Consider the following 20,952-nt stretch of genomic DNA (forward strand, 5'->3'; position numbering starts at 1 on the left):
CATAAATGTTGGTGGGGGGCTTCTAGACCCCAAGATGAGAGCTTTGCTGACACGTTTTAGGCCTAGCGAGGAGGCTGGTGGGCTGGCGTATGGTGGTGATGGGGGCCCTAGAGATGAGCCGAGAGAGGTACTGGGATTGGATCATAGACTGTGGTCCATTCTTTGACTTTGACTTTTTTTTAAGTAACAGCTTTATTGAGGTATAATTCACATACCAACAGTTCACTCGTTGTAAGTGTACAATTCAGTGTTTTTAAAATATATTCACAGAATCGTGCAACCATCATCACGAACAATTTTAGAAGGTTTCCATCACCCCACAAGAAACCCCATACCCTCCCAAACCCCTTTCACCCTAGGCAATCCCTAGTCTACTTTCTGTTTCTATGGATTTGACTCTTCTGAAAATTTAACACAAATGGGATGACACAGTACATGGTCTTTTCTGACTGCCTTCTTTCGCTTTGTTTTCAAGGTTCATCCATGTTGAAACGTGTATTAGTACTTCATCCCTTTTTGTGGCTGAATAATATTTCATTGTATGAATAGGCCACATCTTGTTTATTCATCAGTTGATGGACATTTGGGTTGTTTCCTCTTTTTGGCAATTATGAATAATGCTGCTATGAATATTTGTATATAGGTTTTTTTAGTATGGATGTATGTTTTCATTTCTCACCTCGGAGCGGAATTCCTGGATCGTATGGAATTCATATGGGTTCATGTGGTTCATCTCTAAGTTTAATCTTTTGAGGAGCTGTCAGACTGTCTTCCAAAGTGGCTACCTCACTTTACATTCCCACCAGCAGTGTACGAGGGTTCTCATTTCTCCACATCTTCAGCAACACTTGTTATTATCTGTATTCTTGATTATAGCCATCCTAGTGGGTGTGAAGTGGTATGTCGCTGTTTTAATTTGAAATTGCCTGATGACTGTGATGTTGAGCATCTTTTCATATGCTCGTGACCATTTGTGTATCTTCTTTGGAGACATGTCTTTCCAGTTCCTTTGCCCAATATAAAGTCAGGTTTAATTGCCCGTTTATTATTGAGTTGTAAGAGTTCTTTACATATTTTAGATGCAAGTCACTTTTCAGAGAGATGGTTTGCAAATATTTTCTCCTGTTCGGCACATAACAAGGCCTTAATAAAATCTTGTTGAATAAGTATTTGGATGTTCAAAATTATATTTCCATCACAGTGTCATCGTAGCTTTAGAGTTTAGTCAATTGTATACCAATTATAGTTTCCCTGACTTAAAACTATTAAAACCTGTCAGAATAAATGGACATATCCTTCATTATTTTATCATCTTTAAATCCAGCATTATGATTGGTGAGGTGTTGAAAATCTGTCATTTTAATGATGGACAAGTGACAAAAATACGGAATACAAGTTGTCATTTAAAAATTTAATATTTGACTTTTAAATTTTATAGATGGGAAAAGTGGAAGCCGATCTAACTCGATCCAAGTCTCTTCGTGAGAAACAGTCGAAGGAGTTTCTGTGGCAGCTGGAGGACGTCAAGCAAAGATACGAGCAGCAGGTCGGTCCTCCTTCTGACGGCTGCCTTTGATTCTCTCACGTGCATATACGCTCTCTTCTAAATATCTCTTTATGTCACAAAACCTCTGCACAACGAAAATACTTATCAGAACATTATTACCAATATATTTGAAATGTTTAAAATAATGGTTGTTTCACTGGAATCTAGAAACAGAGAACTTTAGCTCTCCGCTGAAGTCTCTTCTGACAGTTGACTAAACTGAACGTTTAATTGAAACATTTATTGTGGTTCTTGCGTTCTCCTCCTGTCAGAGCACAAGTTTGACTTATTTATTTAAGAAATAGTTTGGGGCACCTGCTGTGGCCCAGGTGCTGTCACCGACCCCGGGCAGAGCGGTAAGCAGGGCCGACAGGATTCTTTCCTCACAGAGCTTGGATTTTGGTGGGCAGCCAGTCCATCAGTTAAAAATGAGATAATTTCAAAGAGTGAGTTGGGAAGAAGAAAAGAGGGAGTGTGCATAGACTTTGCCAGGCGGCGGGCGGAAGGGCCTGACCGGCACCGACAGGTGGGCAGGGGCCTGGTGCTGAGAGTCCTGGCGACGGGAGGGGCCGTGAGAAGGCTCTGGAGGAAGAGGGGGCCAGGCTGGAGGGATGGCAGGTTCAACGATGCTGCGGTGGCAGCGGCGGGGGCTGTCCGGGGAGCGAATGACACTCGGGCTGGATTGGCCGGAGCACCGAGGGGAAGGGTCCGGCTGGGACCAGGACGCGAGGGCAGCAAAAGGAGTTTAATTCTGTGCTCAGTACCCTGCCTCTTGTTTATTAATAAAAAAGGCTTTATTTTTATCTTTTTAAAAATATATCCCTGCAGACTCTCGGAATAGTCAAGGCAGCTATTAATTTTTACTTGTTTGTCTAATTTGCTTGCCTTGTTTCCTTAACATCTAGAAAAATATTGATTAGCTTAGTCACTCAGTTAAAATTGTTTCCTAGACGGTATTTGAACCTTTTTGTTCTAGAAGCCTCAATAACTTTTTCTTTCATTATTTTATTTTTAATCCCTTATTAAGTGGGTCCTTCATCTGCAATTGCTATAGAAATATTTTCGCATGTGCAAGATGATATATGCTCATGGAAGATTATTTGAAATAATGAAAGAAAGTTATAAATAGAGCCAATGATTAAATTATTGTAAATCTATACTCTGGAATGCTATGTACTCCTTGAAAAGATTGATATAAATTTGTAGGAACCAACAGACACAGATTTCTAAGACACAGTGTTAAGGGGGAAATAAAGCACATGACAGAACAATTGTTATATTATGATCCTATTTATGTAAAATTAAAATATATGTGTCTGTATCATATAGCTAGATATGTTAGTTTAGCTTTAAAATTCTAGAAGATTACACATGTCTATAGAATGGGCATGAAATAATAGGTTAGATTATGATAAATTGACACTTTCACTGTATGCTTTAAATAGACGTTTTTACTTAAAATTTCACAAAGAGCATATGTCATGCATTACTTGCATAGTTAAAATATGAAAGTTATGAATGTAAAGAAACAATAGAATAGAATAAATATAGAACATTTATATTATATCTGTAGTATTTTAAGTGGGTAATAAATTTGGATTAATGCAATACAAAATCAGTTCAAGCAATTACACATAAAATTGTACATACATAAAATTACATAAGAGATGAGAATCCTAAAAGATAAGAAAAGACAGAGAAGAAAGAGCACTAGCAGATTATTTCAGAAATACCAGAAATATATGGGTAACTTCAGATTTTCTAACTCCAAAACCCAGTGCAGTAGAACTATTTTCTCAGAATCTTCTTTGAACAATGGTGTGAGAATGAAGTAGCTAATTTCTGATTAATAGATGATGGCAGTGAAAGTCATTCTGACATACAGCAGCTTAAAAACATGTATTTCCACTGACATACACTTTCTCTAAATAGTCGTGGAAGACGTTTTCCGGACCTTTAGTACTGGAGTGGAGGTTGCTTGGGAAACTAGCTTTAGAAACTAGGCATAGAAACTTACATAAGAAGTGGAGCCCACAAGTAGGAAGAGGTGGGGGTCAGAGGGAAACTGAGGGAATAATTCATCAAATATAAATAATATTTAACGAGGCTTGTTAACAAGATACAGTGTATAACCGAGGCGACTTTTGGATTAAAAACTGTATAGACACACTAATAAAAACAAGAAAAATGTCAGTTTCTCCATGTAAACTGATGAAGGAACAGGGGAGAGAAGAAAACCAAGTTTTAAACTCTTTCTAGGACACCTGTGCTCATCAGAAGCTATTGTACGGCAGGGTGAGTGTGTGTAAGGGGTTGGAAAGTTCTCCGAGTGTTTTTAAAATTCTGTTTTCACTTTGACAATAACCATGTGGGTGACAAGTTTATAACCAAGTGTGGCCAGGTCACTGCAGGGCCTGATTTGCATTTATTCTGTGATCATTTTGGCACAGCTCTGACTTTTGAAAGTTGGATGTAACAAGTAAAACCACTGAGGAAAATGAACATTTGACTAAATATAAATTATTTTAAGTTAAAGAAATAATATTTGCCACAAATATCGTAGACAGAGTGATTCCCTTTGTCAAATTAATAAATGTATAACCAATAAAAATAATTAGCATATAAAGTAATTAGCATAAATTTTAACAAAATCATTAATGCTCCAAGAAGTGACCTGGCAAAGGAAAAGAAACGTATATGAAATAAATTGAGTAAACGACCGTGTAGAAACATCTTCAGCCTTGGTATTAAGAAAAATGCAAATTAGAATAGTGATGTACCATCTAAAGCTGGCCAAAGTTTAGTAAAACTGGTACTTTCATATATTGCTAGTGGCGTTATAAATTAATGTAGCCCAGAGGACTTTGGCAGTATCTACCAAGAGTCATAAAAGTTGTCTACCTCTTCTGGCCAATTATCCTTAACCTTGAAAATCGGACAGAATTATTCAAACAATGATGTTATTTATTTTTCAGATGGTGGAATAATTATTTTTCAGGTGGTGGAATCATGGTTCTTGATTCTTTTCTCACGTGCTCTACTTTCCACACTGTGATAGTGTCTTTTTAACGTGACAGTCGCTTTTTTAGTGTAAAAGTCAATTTATATAAACTCGTTTGAAGGAATGTTAAGCTTCGTAGGCTTTTCTCTGGGTGATAGATTTAAAACTGTACCAAATTTTTGTCTTTTAAGTCTTGATCAAAAATACTTAATAAGGAAAACATTAATTCTTTAAAGAATTCATACTATTAATAGAAACCATACACTATTGCATCAATTTTTCTGTGTTTCAGTTTCATGAAAAAGAGAGAAATGATATAAATGTTATACAAGTATATAATAGCAATTTTTTAAAAACCACACAGAGATCTCTGAGGTCAGTGCAGATTTCACCTGCTTTTATCCTTCCTGTGTCTGTAGGCCTCTTCACTAGAGTCCATGCTGAGAGTGAAGATCCCAGGCAGTAACTTGTAAAGGGAAGATAAAAGCAGGAATATGAGCTAGTAGGTTTTAGGAGAATATTTTTTGATGTGATAATATACAAACTTTTTAAAACCTTTTTTTTTTTTAAGCAGAAAATTCTATTAACTGGAACAGCATTGCCCCGACCACTCCAGATTGTTGGGGTTTTTGTTGTGAACGCTTATCACGAGGAAAGATAGGCATATGGGAGCAGGTCCCTATGAGCCAGCTCGAGCGAGCTCACTGAAAGGGAAGCCGATTAAACTGAGCTTATTCCCTTCTTTGGGCAGACTGGCCAGGCTGGTAGATAAGGAAAGAGGAGTAGATGTGATAGATTTGGACTTCACTGAGCCGTCTGGCGAAGTCCTTCTTGAAGGCCGAATAGGAAATATGGTTTAGCCATTGGTTCATTTATGGGGTTAAGAGAGAGTTCAAAGGGCCATCTCTGAATGACGATCGACACCCTAAGTGAGATTTCTGTGTGTCACACTGGGTAATGATATAAGAGGTTAGTTTCCTGCTTCCTTGGAGTTCAGAGGAGTAGTTAACATGCGGGATATGAAAATCAGTTTTCTGAAGCTTTAAACAGATGGAATTAAGAAGATTAAGTTTATTGGGATTGAATATAAAATTCCTTGCTTTGGTTCAGAAAATCATCTGCAGAGAGTATGCGGTGGGGAGATGTAAGGTTGTCTAGGCTGGGGGGGCGGCGACAAGCAAGACAGGAAGAACCCCCTGGGGCGATGGATCCTGGAGGGTAAAAGGTACGGCCTCCTTCTATTGTTTTCCCATCAGGTCGTATGAGGAGTCAGTCAGTTCTGGTCGCCACATTTTAAGTAGGACGCTGACAAACTCAAACATGTTCAAAGCAGAGTTTCCAGAATACGGGAACGTTTGGGTCTAGGTCAGAGGGAATATATCGAGGAATAAGGGTGTTTTGCCAAGAGAAGACGAGACTGAGGAGGGTTGCATATCTATCTTTAACTCCAAGGTCTGGAACAGAGGAGATTTTATGATTGGTTTGTGTAATAACAGTCGTGATAGCCACCAGTCAGGAGGTCATATGCTGAGCCGGGTACCGTTTCCACCTGCTTTAGGTGACTTCAGCCACCTCCCGTCCTCACAGTCATCTTGCGAGGCAGTGCCATTGTTCATTGTTCCATCTCCAGTTGTAGAAACTGAGCACCTCCAGTTAAGTCACTGGCCAAAGGTGCCGCACGGTTAATAGGTGATGAGATCAGACGTGAACGTGAGCCATGCTCTTAACCTCACTCTGACGGACCCCCAGGGGGCTCCAGGGGGCAGAAATTGAGCCTCTGGGTGTGGAACATTTTGGGTTATTTCAAGGTGGTTCTTTCCTAAAGAATTACTCAGATGTGCAGTGGTTCGTCTCGTAGCAAAGTAAGTTGCCCACCCGAGCGTGTTGAAGTGACTGCCCGAACGCTGCGGGTGGATGTCCCTCCCAGATCCGCGTTCTGTGACCTGTGCCTTCGTTGATTCACCCCCAGCCTCCCGCCTGGCCCCGTGTGCCTCTTGACAGCCGTAGGCGTCTCTCACTTACTTATACACCTGTCCATACCTGCCTTCTCTACCTGCCACTCAAGTGTGAGGGTGACAGCTTTTCTGTTGTCTTGTCTTTGCTTAGGAATCTACAAATCTTAAATGCTACGGATATAGCGTTTCACCTTGGAAGGGGATTTACATGCCGTTCACCAGGCCCTTGCTTCTCAAACCGGGGTAGGCGGCCCCTGGGGCAGCACGTGGGCGCTGGGGTGCAGGGGCCTGATGCCTGTTTCCTGGAGTGTTGGGTTCACTTGATGACTTTGTGGGAAAGCAAAGTGGTTTTACTATTGAGGTAACATTCATACTAAAACAAACATAGACTTTTCCTGTTTTGTAAAATGCAAAATTCTCATGAATTTTTAAGATAAAATAGGACATTTCAAAGAAACTTCCAGTTTGCAGAGGCTGCTTCAGGCTATGCCCTCAGATCCCCCTGGGGGATCTTATTCATTCTCACTGCTGTGAGGGGTGCTTTGGTGGAAAAGTTTTAGAAGCACTTATCCGGTCGAGTCCTCACATTTTATAATGAGGGAACTCGCATCCAGGGGAAATGAATGACTGGTGCGCTCTGGGCCTCAATTTCCTTATTCAGCGCAATCTGTGAGCCACTCCCGTTTAGAAAGCATCGTGCCAGGAACTGTAATGCAGTGAAAAAAGCAGAGTGGTATTTTAAAATATTTTAGCCAAAATGCAGGCATAAAGCGTGCAGATGTGGAGAGAAAAACATCAAACACATGGGATAAACACTCACACCAATATCCTGTAAAGGCCAAGCTTTCCTCAAGGCTTCCTGTTTCTTTCCTGTATAACCCATTGGAACAAAGAGACAATTCTAATTGTCTTTTCACAAACCTCATTCAAGTGGGAAACAAACAACAAAGCAGGCATGCTAGGATTTCCTGAACTAGGGAGATTTTTTTTGGCAGTCCCATCATATCATTCTTTAATCTTATATTTTATATCTTCTCTTTTCACTACAAAGCCTTTAAAAGGAAATGTAGTTCAACAGATAAACAAGTGGTCAAATTCTCCAGAAAGAATAAATACTTATTGTTGATGATGATAAAAAAACACTGAAGGGGCCAAATCCTTACACGTTGCCATTATTTGAAACAAAACATTTTACTAGCAAAGACAAGTCAGAAATTATACAAGGTAGGCAACTGGGAAATTTTAAGAGCAGTTGAGATATTTAAAAAGCAGATAGCATGCAATTCCCAGTTTTTTCTCTGTAAGTATTTTAATTTTTAGTTATCTAGATTTTTTAGGTAATATAGCCTGAAGACATGGACCTCTTTTAAATTAGACCATTCAGCCTTCACTGGGGAAGGACATAGCAGAAAGCAAGAGAGAGGAGACAGACAGGGTACTGGCTCCCGGCGCACGCGTGGCGGCTGGCCTGGGAGGACAGGCCGAGGCCTCAGCTGTAAGGGGAAGGCTGGACACGGCACAGAAGTCTGTCGATCTGCAGTGGGAGAACGAGGGCGTTCTTATTCCTGAGGGTTTTCTCTGTGAAACGAGGGAAAATCATTTGCGACACTGAAGGAATCACGTGGACAGGAGAGCCGACGGAAGGGGGGATTGTTTGCAGTTATTTTGGTGATGGCGTGACTGATCAGACTAGAAGGACTTGGTAAAATTTCTTTTTGGTATTGAGGTCCCGGATGAGGTTGAGGTTGATGACCATGAATCTGTGAGTCTCCCTAAAATTTCTTCAAAGTGGATTTTCACATGATTTATTCATTTCTGCACCTGGTTCACCTCTGTTCCTCGCTTTGCCTTATTCTTCTTGCTCACCTTATCACACTCTTTTTAAAAGTCTTTTTTGCTTGGCTTTCCTTTTTCAGTTTGTAATCGTTTTTGAGCCTCAACTACAGTCATTGGACTCCTCGGTGGTGATCAAGGCAAATTCAGTCCCTGATCCAATGATGCACTAAGTCTTTCAGATTCTTTCTTTCCATAACTGCCTGATCCAGGGCGTGCAGCCGTGCTACAGGGCACAGATGGGTCTTACAGGCAGCAGGCAGAGCCAGGTTCCTGGTGTCTTAGGGTCCAGAATGAGAGATCCAGACTGTGAAGCTACAGAGCCTGTAGTCCAGGCCAAGTTTTGGGAGCCTGGGTTCATAGAATGTGCAGTGATACTTGGTGAAAAGTACTTAAGGCAGGGCCTTTTCTTCCTTTTTCTTTTTTTCTTTTTCTTGGCTTGAATCTTTTCACATCTAGGTTCAAACAAATGCACCTTTACCTAGAGTGGGAATGAAAAGGGCAAAGATGAACATAGTTTTTTTCCGTGACTGTAATATGAAACATAGATGATTTGTTTTAGGGATACTTCATTTTAAAAAATGTTTCCTAGACAGTGATATGGCTACGCAATGATCCCACTCTCCAGGTACCTTAAAAATCTAAGGTCAAATCATGTCTTTGCAATTGTTCATCACTTAATTCATGTTTACTGAGCAACTACTTTGTGCTACACACTGTTCTGGGCACTTAGGATGTGGGTGAACACAGGAGAGTCTGTACTTATGGTGGAGGAGACAACGGTCCCCCAGCCTTAGGATATACTGTTCCGTAAGGTCATGGTCACTGCCGTGGTCAAGCAGGACAATGTGTCTGTGAGTGAAGGGCTATTTTATAGAAGGTGTCATTTCGTCTAAGACGTTATTTTAGAGAAGGTCATCAGTGAAGGACTTTAAAGAAGTGATATTTGAATTAAAACCTGAATGAAGTGAAGGAGGAAACCTTACAGAACCTGAGATGAGGAAAGATTTCAGGCAGAGGGAACCGGCAGGGACGTGGCTGGAATGGAGTGAGCGGGGGCGGGGCAGATCCTATCAAGCCCTGTCGACTGTGGTGTGGGAGCTTGGATTTCGTTCTGCGAGTGGCGGGAAGCCACTGGAGCATTTGAGCAAGCTCTGGTTTGTGTTTAGAAAGCTTCCTCTCGCGGCTTTGTGGAGCGCCGATTGTACAGGAGGTGGCAGAAGACGCAGGGAGGGTGGTTGGGAGGCGACTGGAGTCTGATCGAGGCTGATGAGAGGTGACCGGGGCGGGGCAGTGCAGGGCGGGGGGTCAACCTTAGGCTCTGCTCTGCAGGCAGGACTTGTGGATGAAAGGGAAATGGAGTGTGAAGAAAAGAGGGGACTCAGATATGACTCCAGCTTCCCCACTGAGCCACCAGGCGAATGGTGGTGACAGACACTGACACGCAAGAGAGAAAAGAAAGGAAGTGCCAGGACTGAGCCCAGGGACGCAGTGACAACTAGACATGGGGACGAGATGGAGGAAAAATAGCAAAAACGCCTGAGAGGGAGCAGCTGGTGGGTAGAAGGAAAAACCAAGGAGGTGTGACTTCCCGTGCGCCGTGCGCAGCCAGTGTTTCAGGAAGGAGGACGTGAGTAACCTGTTGTTCAGGTGTCGCCGAGACGGGAAGTTAGATGGAGACTGACAGCTGACCACTGGGTTTGGCAAGAAGGTCTTTACCACCTTGACAAGTCCATTTTCAGTAGAACGTGGGAACAAAACCCAGGCGATGTGGGCGGGGAGAGAACACGGTGTTAGCAGCCCGTGGAGGGACTTTGAAAGAAAGGGGAGCGGAGAAGTGGGGTGGCCTCTGGAGGGTTATGGAGGGTCAGGGGAAGGATGCAGCGAAAACATCGTGTTGATGAGCACGATCCAGTGGAGAAGACGATGCTCATGAGGCAGAGAGCGACGGGGTCACTGTGAGAGGGGCGTGCTTATTTTGGCGAGAGCAGACGGTCCAGCGCACAGAAGGAAGGATTCCCTGGGCCGCAGGGCCAGCCAGGCGTTCAAGTCAGAGGAGGGCAGAGACTGTGCAGGTGGCAAGTCAGTTTGGTGATAAGGTAGATGAAGCCGCTCTCTTCTGACAGCAGGAGTCCCTCGGTCCCCACATCCACGGATGCTCAAGCCCCTCAGGTAAAATGGCGTAGTCCTTGCGTATCACCTACGCACATCCTGCTGTACGCTTTACATCATCTCTAGATGACTTATAATACCTAATGCAATGTAAGCGCTATGTCAATAGCTGCTGAAACGCTGCAAATTCAAGTTTTGCTTCTTGGAACCTCCTGGAATTTTTTCTTCGGTCCTCAGTTGGTTGAATCTGCGGAGGGCCAGCTCACCTTTTAGTTTTTGATTTTTGCTCCCGAATGCCACTCATTCCACGCAAAATGTTGAATAATTATGCTGCATTGTCGGCAGTGTGAGGACAGTATGAAGACAATACAGCCTTCGTCCATATGTTGGAGGAGTTTATAACCTGATTGATCTGTTTGTCCTTCTAAATTTTATACTAACTGGGAAACTCTGATGGTTTTTATTTTTCATATCCAACAGCAGGGATCTACTAGATTAAGACGAACTGAATGTATTTCAGATAAACAGACATAAGGTAAAATAAAGTAAAATTAAAATACACAGTTAAGACACGCGTTTTTCAAAAGTGTTGAACTCTGCCTAAGGGGGTATATTCTTAGTTATCTCAATTTCATTGGCTTGAGTAAACGATCATTAAACCACGAAGAAAAATCTTGAAACATTCGGCTCTCTGGCCCCTTCCTGGGTTTTAATTGAGGTCCGCCAGGTACAGACACAGAAAACAGTAGCGAATTGTTCAGAAAGTTGTAAACGCTGCAGGTGGTTACTGTCACTCACCACCTACAGGTGGGGGGCAAGTATTTTGAAGTGTTACCTGGGAAAGAAAACTGCCGAGAATAGGACTTGCTTCCTGCCCGGGCAGCACGGATGGGCTGATCTCTGCTGGGCCTTCCTCCTTCGTGATCTCTGCTGGGGCCCTCCAGCCTCCAGCGCTCAGCGCATCCCAAGCTTGGGGCTCCGGCGGGCGTTTGTCCCTGGCTGTACAGGTTGACCCTGGAGGAAAAGGAGTGAAGAAGCAGTACGGGCCGGCAGAGCCTCGCTGTGTCTCCCGTAGTGGTTAGCACACTCCTATGAAACTTCCAAATGAAGAGAATTTGTGCGCTAAACTGAATTGCTGACTGACGGACTTCGTGGATGGCTCATTTCGTCGTAGCAAATGCGTAATCCTGGAGCCACAAGGCTCTCCATAGTTGACAGTTCTATTTCTGTTCTTGACACACTGCTGACTTTTTGCTGTTTCTTTTGGTGCCTGTTTCTATTAACATGTTCAGAAAGTCAGACCATGTTGTAGTATTTTCTGTGCTAAAATGTTTTCTTCCTCTGACTCCAAAGGCTTGGAGTCTTTATCGGTCATGAAATGTAACGTCCAATAGCACATTTTATATCATATAACTGCAATTTAAAAAGAAAAGATTTGAACATCTTTTAGTAAAGAATCAGTGTAGTGAAACGGCGCTATCTTTACGGTAGCCTCTGCCTCACTGGACCTAGATTTCTGGAGCTCTAGAGAATTCGGTAACTTATTTTGACGTTTCAAATGTGCTGTTTTGCAAATGCAAATGGAAGATTGCTCAGAGACGTAGCCTGATGATGTTAAGCCCTCTATCTCATTAAATGGAAAAACACAGGGTGTGATACACTTGTCTTTTAGTGAGGATCTTAATGAGTCTTATCAACGACACAAAAGTAGTACTGAATTTCACAACCAAGAAGCAAAAATTTTCACAGGGATCCCTTGAGTAGGAAGTGGGATGATGTGGGAGTGTCACCTGGCAAGCCCTACAGAAAATCCTCGACTTTCAATGGCTAGCACTTTGTATCAAAGTGCCTTTTGAACTGTTATTAGTCTAACGTATGTAATTATTGACAAGTTTGAGCTGACATTCATCGCTTTTTTTAAGTCTGTAGCATGTTTACGAAGCTCGTGACTTTACTAGGTAGCGGGCGTCTCTACTACTCCAGCCACGGTGATCCGAGGTGGAGATGGCAGAACTGCCTTGGCATAGTGCTGAGGACGAGGTCGAAGCCTTAGGAGAATGAGAATATTGGAGTAATTTGTTGCTTGAGGCCAGACACCCTCCACCCAGGGAGGGCCTAGGAGGTGCTGAAGAAGGCATGGAGATGGGCCCCTGATTCCACTGAGCGGCTCCGGTCTGGCTTCCACCGTGTGCCAGGCCCACCGTAGGCACTGCTGTGCTGGAGCCGGGCGGCCACTTTCAGTGGGCTGCTGGGGGTCTGCCAGTGGGGCCCTGAGCATCAGATGGGTGGTAGGAGTGACCGCTGCAGTGGGCAGCATGGCAGGAGTGGCCACCGAGGTGTCTTGCCCTGCAGGGGTCTGTGGCGATAGTGAATAAAGCACGGAGTTCTGAGGATAAGACAGAGACCAACGGGAGTGATACTTGTACAATGATCAAGAAAGTCAAGAGCTGGCAAGTGAACTTTAGACAGTTCTCCACTTCAATGGAAAATCATGGTTCAAGTTTCCAGATTTAAGTTCACAGTTCACAGACCCAGAATCCATGTGCTTGAAGGGAGACCATGTCTCTTGATAAAGCCTCCTGCAACGTGACAAGTTAATATTCCTCCCAAAGGGAGTTGTAGCCATTTGACATGGTAAATGCATACGATGAAGGAAGCAAAAATTCTAGCAAAATCTTATCTTCCAGAAATGACTGTTGTTCATCTTAGATGGTTATCATCCCAGACACTTTTATGAGATAGTAGAAGGATAGATAGGTATAGAGACAAAAGCAGTTTTTAAAAAATGGGACCATGCTATATTTGTCACTTTTACTAAAACATTTAATTTTATGTGAAATCAGTTAAAGAAGCAGGGGAAACTGAAGGAATTTCTGAAGTTTAGAAAATTGTTTATCATACAAGAAATGATTTCTTAGAAAGTTAAGAAATAAAGATTACAAATACATTGAGATTAGAGGCATTTTTGAATTTTATGGTTCAGCTTTTACTCCTTGTTATGAAAAGATAAAAGTAACGTGCTTCCACTTCCACCCACCCCTACCTTTCTTCTGTCAGTTATAGTATTATTTATACATTGTTGATTTTTGTAACATTTATATTCTCTTCCATAACCATGCTTCTCACAGTCATACAGTTAGCTTTTTAAGTTTAAATCGATTATATGTACACCACCAGAACTTTTTTTCATATCTGAGTCCTTTATTTTGATTCATCTGTTGACTGCTGAGATTTCATCAAGTCATTGTTCCCAGAAGGGCGTGTAGCTGTCGTATCCACTGTGTTTCTGCCTGCTTGAGAGTCACCACTTGTTCCCTTGTTTTGAAGGATAGTTTGGCTGGGCATGAAAGTCTCTGCTCCTCCTTTCTTTCCCTGAAGCTTGCACACATTGACCCACTGCCTTTTGGCCCAAAGGTTGCTCTTAACACAGCTTTGTCAGTCATCTCTTGGTTGCCTAAATTTCGTCCTCAAGTATTTTTTTTTCAAGAGTGGTTTAGGTTCTATAATCTTTGAGTTTTTCCATGTTTGAATTTAGTTATAGTATTCTTGAGCCATTCTTTTACTCAGTCTAAATCAGTTTTTCTTGGTATACAGTTTGCTTTTTTGATGTAGGCATTTAACTCTTCATTCATTTCAGGGAAGTCTTCTGATAATGTACCTGTGTACACATGGATTTTCTTTCTTTCTTTCTTTTTTTTGGCTGCACTGCGCGGCACATGGGGTCTTAGTTCCCCGATGAGGGGTCGAACCCGTGTCCCCTGCCTTGGAAGCGCAGAGTCTTAACTGCTGGACCACCAGGGAATTTCCCACACACGGATTTTCTTTTTCCACTTTCTCTCTATATTATCTTTTCTTTGTGTCCTTCATGGACCTTTACTGTGATTATCTCCAGTCTTTTGTCTATATCAGTGGTTCCATTTTTAGCCCTGTTTATTCAACTCGTTTCTAATTTAGAAATTATTTTGTGATGCAGTTATTTGATCCTTAGTTAATTCTGTTGTTTTATCTAATTGTCTTTGAGTTCTTCTTTCATTGCACTCATGTTCTCACTAAGTTCTCCTATCACTCTAGTTGTTTCTGATTTTTAAGGTATGTTTTCCTCCCGTCCAGAATGATGGGGCTTGCAGAATATAGATTTTGTCATCTGGTTACATTTGAGGTTATTTCAGTTAATATTTTTGTACTGCAGTTCCTCCTTTTTTATGTGTTGGGTGCATTCTATTACGTCTTTAATTTACTCCTCTGGTTTTGGAATTTCTGACCTTGAGGAGTATTACTGGGATGTGTTGATCTTCTATATACTGTGTACGGAGAAGTAATGACTTCAAAAAATAAGATTATCAAAGCGTGTTCAGGCCATATTTGCTAGCACTAATTCTGCTGTAAAACAGTTAGGAGAACTTAGCGTGTGTATTCCAAGGCCCTCAGGGACTTGGCTGTCTAGCACCCGCATCTTGTCGTCTCAGGGCCTGGGTGTGCTCCTAGCCCAGGACACATGCGTGGAGCTTCAGGCGGAGGGAGGAGGCCATCGACATATGTGGCAGGATACGGTCTGGGAGGAGGGCTGTGCCTTCAGGGATCTCAGAACCTCAAGGTCAGAGTGTGTTGGGATGGCATAGTGGGTGGGGCAGGGCCCTTATTCATCTCCTGTTGGATAATTTCATGTGAGTCAACCTAGTAGCTTCTAGGCAATAAAGCCATTTTCTCACGCAGGCCCCAACCAGCAGGCTATCAAGTCCAGCATCACAAAGGCTGGCAGGTGCTCCCAGGCACTTGCACGTGAGGCCTAATTACTCCCCTTGTCCTGGGAGACATGCCAGTCTGCTTTCCCACCCGTCGAGTGGCATTACAAGCATAGTTACCTGGCCCACAGCTCCATGCTTTTGGATTAGGGAGCTTAAAGCCTTCCCTTCTGCGTTACAGGGAGCTTTTTACCTAGCCTTACTTAAGAATTCCTTGGTGATGGGGCCTCCTCTTCCCCCTGGAGCATAGATTATGGGCTCTGGACCACCTTGACTTAGAGACCCCACTGACCACTTCATCATTCACCCTTGCAGATGCTGTCTGCTTTCCCATCCTCCACATTCTCCATGACGTACCACCTCCTGGTAACCACGAGCCCCATTGCACATTATGTGGTCAACTAAAAGTATCTAGTAGCTCGAGGTAAAGAGGATACGCTACTTCCTGTTTGCTGTTGAGAAGCACCCACGTGTAAAGGACATTTATCTACCTGGAAGGGGCTAGGTTGAACTTTAACACAGATCCACCTTGATGATGGCATTGAATATGGTTATGAATATCATCATCAAGATGTTCCCAGAACATTAGGGTTTTTCTCCTGGACTCTACCATTAATCTGGAGAGGACACCCCTGCCTGAAATTGCTGACAGTGAGGAAACCTAGGCAAAGACTAGAAGGGGCTTGTAACCTCTAGAAGTTGGCCAAACAGCATTGGATCGAGCAGGCAGGGCTGAGCGATTTCATTTGAAAAGGCTCTGGCAACCTTGAGATTTGTTCATTAACCAGCATCACTGAGCAGCAGACCCTGACAAAACAGCGAACTATTTTAATAGTTTAACTTATGAACATCTATCTTTAGGCTTCAAATGCCATTATCTCTATTTCATTTGTTCCTGACTTTTTTTTTTTTTTTTTTTTTTTTTTTTTTTTAAAAAAAAGAACCCGTGTCCCCTGCATCGGCAGGCGGACTCTCAACCACTGCGCCACCAGGGAAGCCCTGTTCCTGACTTTTTAAAATGAATGAACGGAAAGCAGGGTCACTGGTCCAAGTGTCAGAACTCCTCAGATAACTCAGAGTTTCTGTGGAAGGGTGTTGGTTCTGGAGCCTAGACCCAGGCAGCGCGGTTACTAACGATCTCACAGCCAGTCCTGGTCTTGTGTCTTTTCTTGGGGGAAAACTTCTGTAATTCTTCTGCCTTAATTGTAGGTCAATTGGTTACTTTTCCCTAGAGTATTGTAAAATATTTTGCTTTCTGTCGATTTTAAATCACACCATTCTCCCAGTTTTTTTGAGGCTTTTGAGAATCAGATCTCAGTAGAACTTTTTACCTCTTTCTGTTTCCTTTCAGTGTGGTACATGTTGAAATGTTTTACTAAAATTTATAATTTCATTATTATAATGCTTGATAGTATAACACTGAGTGGAAATAATAACGTGTCCAAGACTGTTCTAAAAATATCCTAACTCAGTAATTCATATACTTGGCTGCCTGAAAATGATGCAGTAATGTCAATAAAATTTTAAATTCTCTTTTTTGTTGGGATTAACATTGTAGTTGTGTGAATCACAGAGAAAACCATGCACATTTATTTTAAATAATCATAGAAAACTTTTCTACTTGGCATAGTATATAAAGAGAAAATTTATATGCATTTTTTCTGTATATTGCCTATAGTAGAATAATAGGCAAGAAAGATCCCTAAATTTTAAACAGACATAAAAATTCACTAGAATGCGTCTTTGTTCTCAGATGCAAAATAAAATTTTCCGTGTTATTTTCTGTACTATCTCGTTCCGATAAGTGTGTATATTCCAGAGTTAGTACACTTTCCTTTCTTCTAAATAGTATAGTAAGTTTAGGAGCGGTTAGGAGTTTATTGTTGATTTTCCCACCCTCAAAGAAAAATCACAGTAAGAAAACATTTTGAAACGTACATTTAAAAACAATTTTAATCTTTGTTCTGATTCTTAATTTGCAATTAGAGGATGAGAGTTTTAAATCTCCAGAGAAAATAACTTCTGAAATGTGGTGCAGCATGCATGCCTGGAGAAATGAATGCTATAGCTTTAAGATAAGGTAGTCTGGTGATTCATTGCACGAAACAAGATCGATTTGGAGCAGGCTCCTACTGTTAGCTTTTTTGAAGATGGATTCTCACGCCGAAAATAACACAACGTATTCTAGATAACAGCAGTTTTTCCCCCTGAAATCCACCAAAACTGAAGAAAAATCCAAGTGACTGTTCTTAGCAGCTGTGTGGCCTGGAGTTCACTGGGGAAGCTGGCTTCCTGCAGTCCCTATTCATCACCTGCTTCAAAGACAGCCTGGCTGGCTATAGTGTGCAGGCCAGGTAGGGTGCCATTGTGCACAGCCTGGGAGGATTAGTATCAAAGCTGCGGCAACCAGGCCCTCGGTCTCGGGCTGCCATTCAGTCTAGCAGGGAGAGGCTAAGACTGGCCAAGGTCACAGTCTCCAGTGTGGAGTGGACTGGGAAAGGATCCTGAGAATAGAATGCTTTTTATGAAATCATGGCGCAAGCCTGCAGCACAGCAGGTGCCCCTCTGGAACACATAACATCTGTTTATGTTGGTATACCGTAGCTGACAGCGAGATAATAGAGCTTTGAAATTTATCATTTTATTTTTAGAAAGACAACTGTATATACAATAATCCAGATGCGTATTTAGCTTCGATCTTTTATTTGAAAACCATAAAGAAAACTGACCGATTTAATTGCTGCTTTTTACGTCATATATATTTCAGCAAAAAGCAAAGCGTACTGACGATTAACCATTTATAACCATTGCTGGTCAGTAATACCCAAATTCTTGGGGAGGAAATACCTAGCATTCGACATAATTTTTTTCAATGTTTCAGGCATTTGTGTCAACAGATTGCAGAAGGATTTACTGAATATGCCCAACTGTCTTGAATATTAGGAGGTTTAGATAAAATCCACCCCCACCCCCCAAATGAGAGTATTTTAAGGGTGAGGTAATAATGACGCAAAAAATAAAATTTTCAACTTGGGCAAATTAGAGAAAAATTAAGCTGGCCATGAGTTGTCATGACGACAAGGATGTTCTGTTGATGAACTGTCCTCATTGCCCAATCAGATGGTAGAGCTGAAGCTGGAGCGTGAACAGGAGAAGACGCACCTATTACAGCAGCATAACGCAGAGAAGGATAGCCTAGTCCGGGGCCATGAACGGGGAATTGGAGACCTGGAGAAACAGCTTCACGCTGCCAATATGGAGCACGAAAATCAAATCCAAGAGCTCAGGAAACGAGATGCACAGGTAATTATCAATAATATTTGATACAACGGGGATCTATTTTTAAAAAGTCATCAGCGTTTCATGTTTTCTTATTATTCTTGTTGATGCACGCTGTTTGATCATTTGCAAAACTGACAAATAAATGTGATTTTTTTGTTTTCTCCCCACCCCCTCTTTTGGGGGATGAATAAAGCTTTAACTACAGAAACCACAGGTAGCCAGATTAAAAATCCCATGGCACGCTATAACTTGGCCCCTTTTTTATAATCTTGTCTCAGTTCCTTTCATGATGGATTTTTTTTTAAGGTATCTGCCCCTTACCACCCCCCCCCTCAGCCTTAGCAAATCCCTAGGAAATATATCAGCCTCACCCCCTGCTTTTTGTTTTAATCTCTGTAGGTAATCAAGCAGCTGTTTTAATATTTGCTTTTCCTTCCTAGTGTTGCTTTTTCTCTTTGGACTCTATATTTGATTAGGTTACTGAGATGATAACTGATAAAGAGAAGGGCTACCCCCCATGAGCACGCCACGCCTCCTGCCTCACCCCTGCAGTCCCTGCTGGAGGCCATTTGCAGAATAACCCCCAGCTGTGGCAGCATTTGACTCTTCAAACTTAGGGATGGAATGTGCACTGTCAGCATGGAAAATTACCTTATAAATTTCAGATGGAAAAAAATCTTACCGGGTGTGTTTCTTTGTGGTACGATACATTCTTTACGGTATATATAATCAAAGGCCTTTAGTGTATCCTCTTGAGGAGGTTGCTGTGAAATTTTATTAAAGAAAAATTGAAGAGCAATTGATAACAGTAAAAAGATAATTTTCTTCTCTAATAAAACCATACCATCTACTAGGTCTAAATACCTCTCTCCCGTTGAAATCTAGCCGTATTATCCATACCACACACGAGCTTCTTCCTGGTTATCCTTCCTCCCCAAATAACATAGATTTTAAACAGCGAAATAGACCTTCTGTTTGTTATAATATGTGTTTAAGCAATTTCATAATTATCTAAACATAAAAGTACTGCTGATTAAATAGATGGTATGTCTTGAGTGGAAGGCGGGAGACGGTAAGGCAAAGAATAGGGCTATTGGTCATCTTCATTTGACCTTGGGTTGTGTTTTACCTTCGGATAAAGATGGAGGCACAGGCTTTTTTGTCAGTCACATGCATTTCTAAGAAAATTATTTAAATTTGTTTTATGGGGGTTTGTTAATTAAAGAGGTAGTCATTGTGGTAGCCCTAGTACCAGAATAGTCAGGTGGTTCCTGTGAAATCAACGTGTGTTATATTTTTGCCACCGACCTCATTAGAGCCTTTATAAAATATATTCTGATCTTTTAATTGTTAGTCATACAATTTGTTAAGAATATTTTCACCCTTACATTCTCCTTCGAAGATGATGTTAAGCCTTACCATTGTCTTCTTTGAGAAGATATTTGGGTTCTGAATCAGTGTAGGATCTGTTTGCATGGTAAAATCGAATAATCGATACAGTTAAATACATTAATTTATACAACTTCTAACTATTTTCGTGGTGATGTAGAAAGCTGACACAAACAGAGGCCAAATTTAGAGGAAATCTTTGTGACTTTGCATATGTCGTCTCTGCCATGTACAGGGTGCGGTTCATCCAATGATAACAAAGGGGAAATTTTAGAATTAGTACATATAATTAAGCCACAGGGAGAGTATAATGAAGTTATTAATTGAATTTCTTCTAATTGAAGTATTAATCTGACCTCTTCAAATGCTGTAGCATACGATTATATTTCTGAGATTTTTCTGCCTTTCTTGGAACAATTGGAATTGCTGTCCCGGGAATGCTAGTAGGCACTGGAAACTTAGGCTAAATGCATTCTTGATCAAAATGAAAATGATTTTCTGCAGAAGCTGTGCTAAGTTGTTTTTAGAGAACATAGTTTTAAAAAACTCTTATCAGTAAGTTATATTTTAAAAAATCTTATCGTGTATACCAAAATGCTGACAACTTGTATTTATTTTTGGCTATTTATGGGGGCTATTAATTCACAGTTTCCTCAGGTAAGTCCTAAATTTTCCAAATATATCTTTTCATGATTGTGGTCTAAATAGTCTAATGCATAACACCTTTTAGGTTCTGAAATCCATTCACAAATTTCAGGAAAAACAAAGTGACATATTTTTTTAAAAATAGAAGAGCCTTTTTAAAAAATCACTGTTTTGTGGTTTGATGCAGAACAAACACAAGTATCTTAAATACTGGATTGTGTAATGTTTTATTCGAGTTCCAGGGAGACATTTGATATTCAATTCATGCCCGGCTGCTCCCATTTAGCAATGGAGGCCATTTTGTAGAAAGGACTAGGTGGAATATTTAAGCAAAAGAGGACAGTGAACTATCTATTCTGGGGGCTGTGGCTTTGTTCGCTGCTTTTCTTCTGTCAGATTCTTGATTGCAAGCAATATACTAAAAATCTACTTTTGGCTTCTTTCAAC

The 20,952-nt window shown here is 41.4% G+C and overlaps 1 protein-coding gene across 8 annotated transcripts in view; it reads left to right on the plus strand.

The window, feature by feature from the left end:
• CEP112 (centrosomal protein 112) overlaps window positions 1-20,952 on the plus strand; it is a 418,056-nt gene that overhangs the window by 179,595 nt on the left and 217,509 nt on the right. For 7 of the 8 annotated variants that reach the window (XM_024761157.1, XM_024761159.1, XM_024761160.1 and 4 more), the window contains 2 exons: window positions 1,439-1,546; window positions 18,310-18,492. In XM_024761157.1, coding sequence (XP_024616925.1) covers window positions 1,439-1,546; window positions 18,310-18,492 — 291 coding nt within the window. The remainder of the gene's footprint in view (window positions 1-1,438; window positions 1,547-18,309; window positions 18,493-20,952) is intronic. The other variant, XM_024761161.1, reaches the window with a different exon arrangement.

This window comes from Neophocaena asiaeorientalis, unplaced genomic scaffold, assembly GCF_003031525.2.
Source record: "Neophocaena asiaeorientalis asiaeorientalis breed wild unplaced genomic scaffold, Neophocaena_asiaeorientalis_V1.1 scaffold30, whole genome shotgun sequence".
Taxonomy (NCBI): domain Eukaryota; kingdom Metazoa; phylum Chordata; class Mammalia; order Artiodactyla; family Phocoenidae; genus Neophocaena; species Neophocaena asiaeorientalis.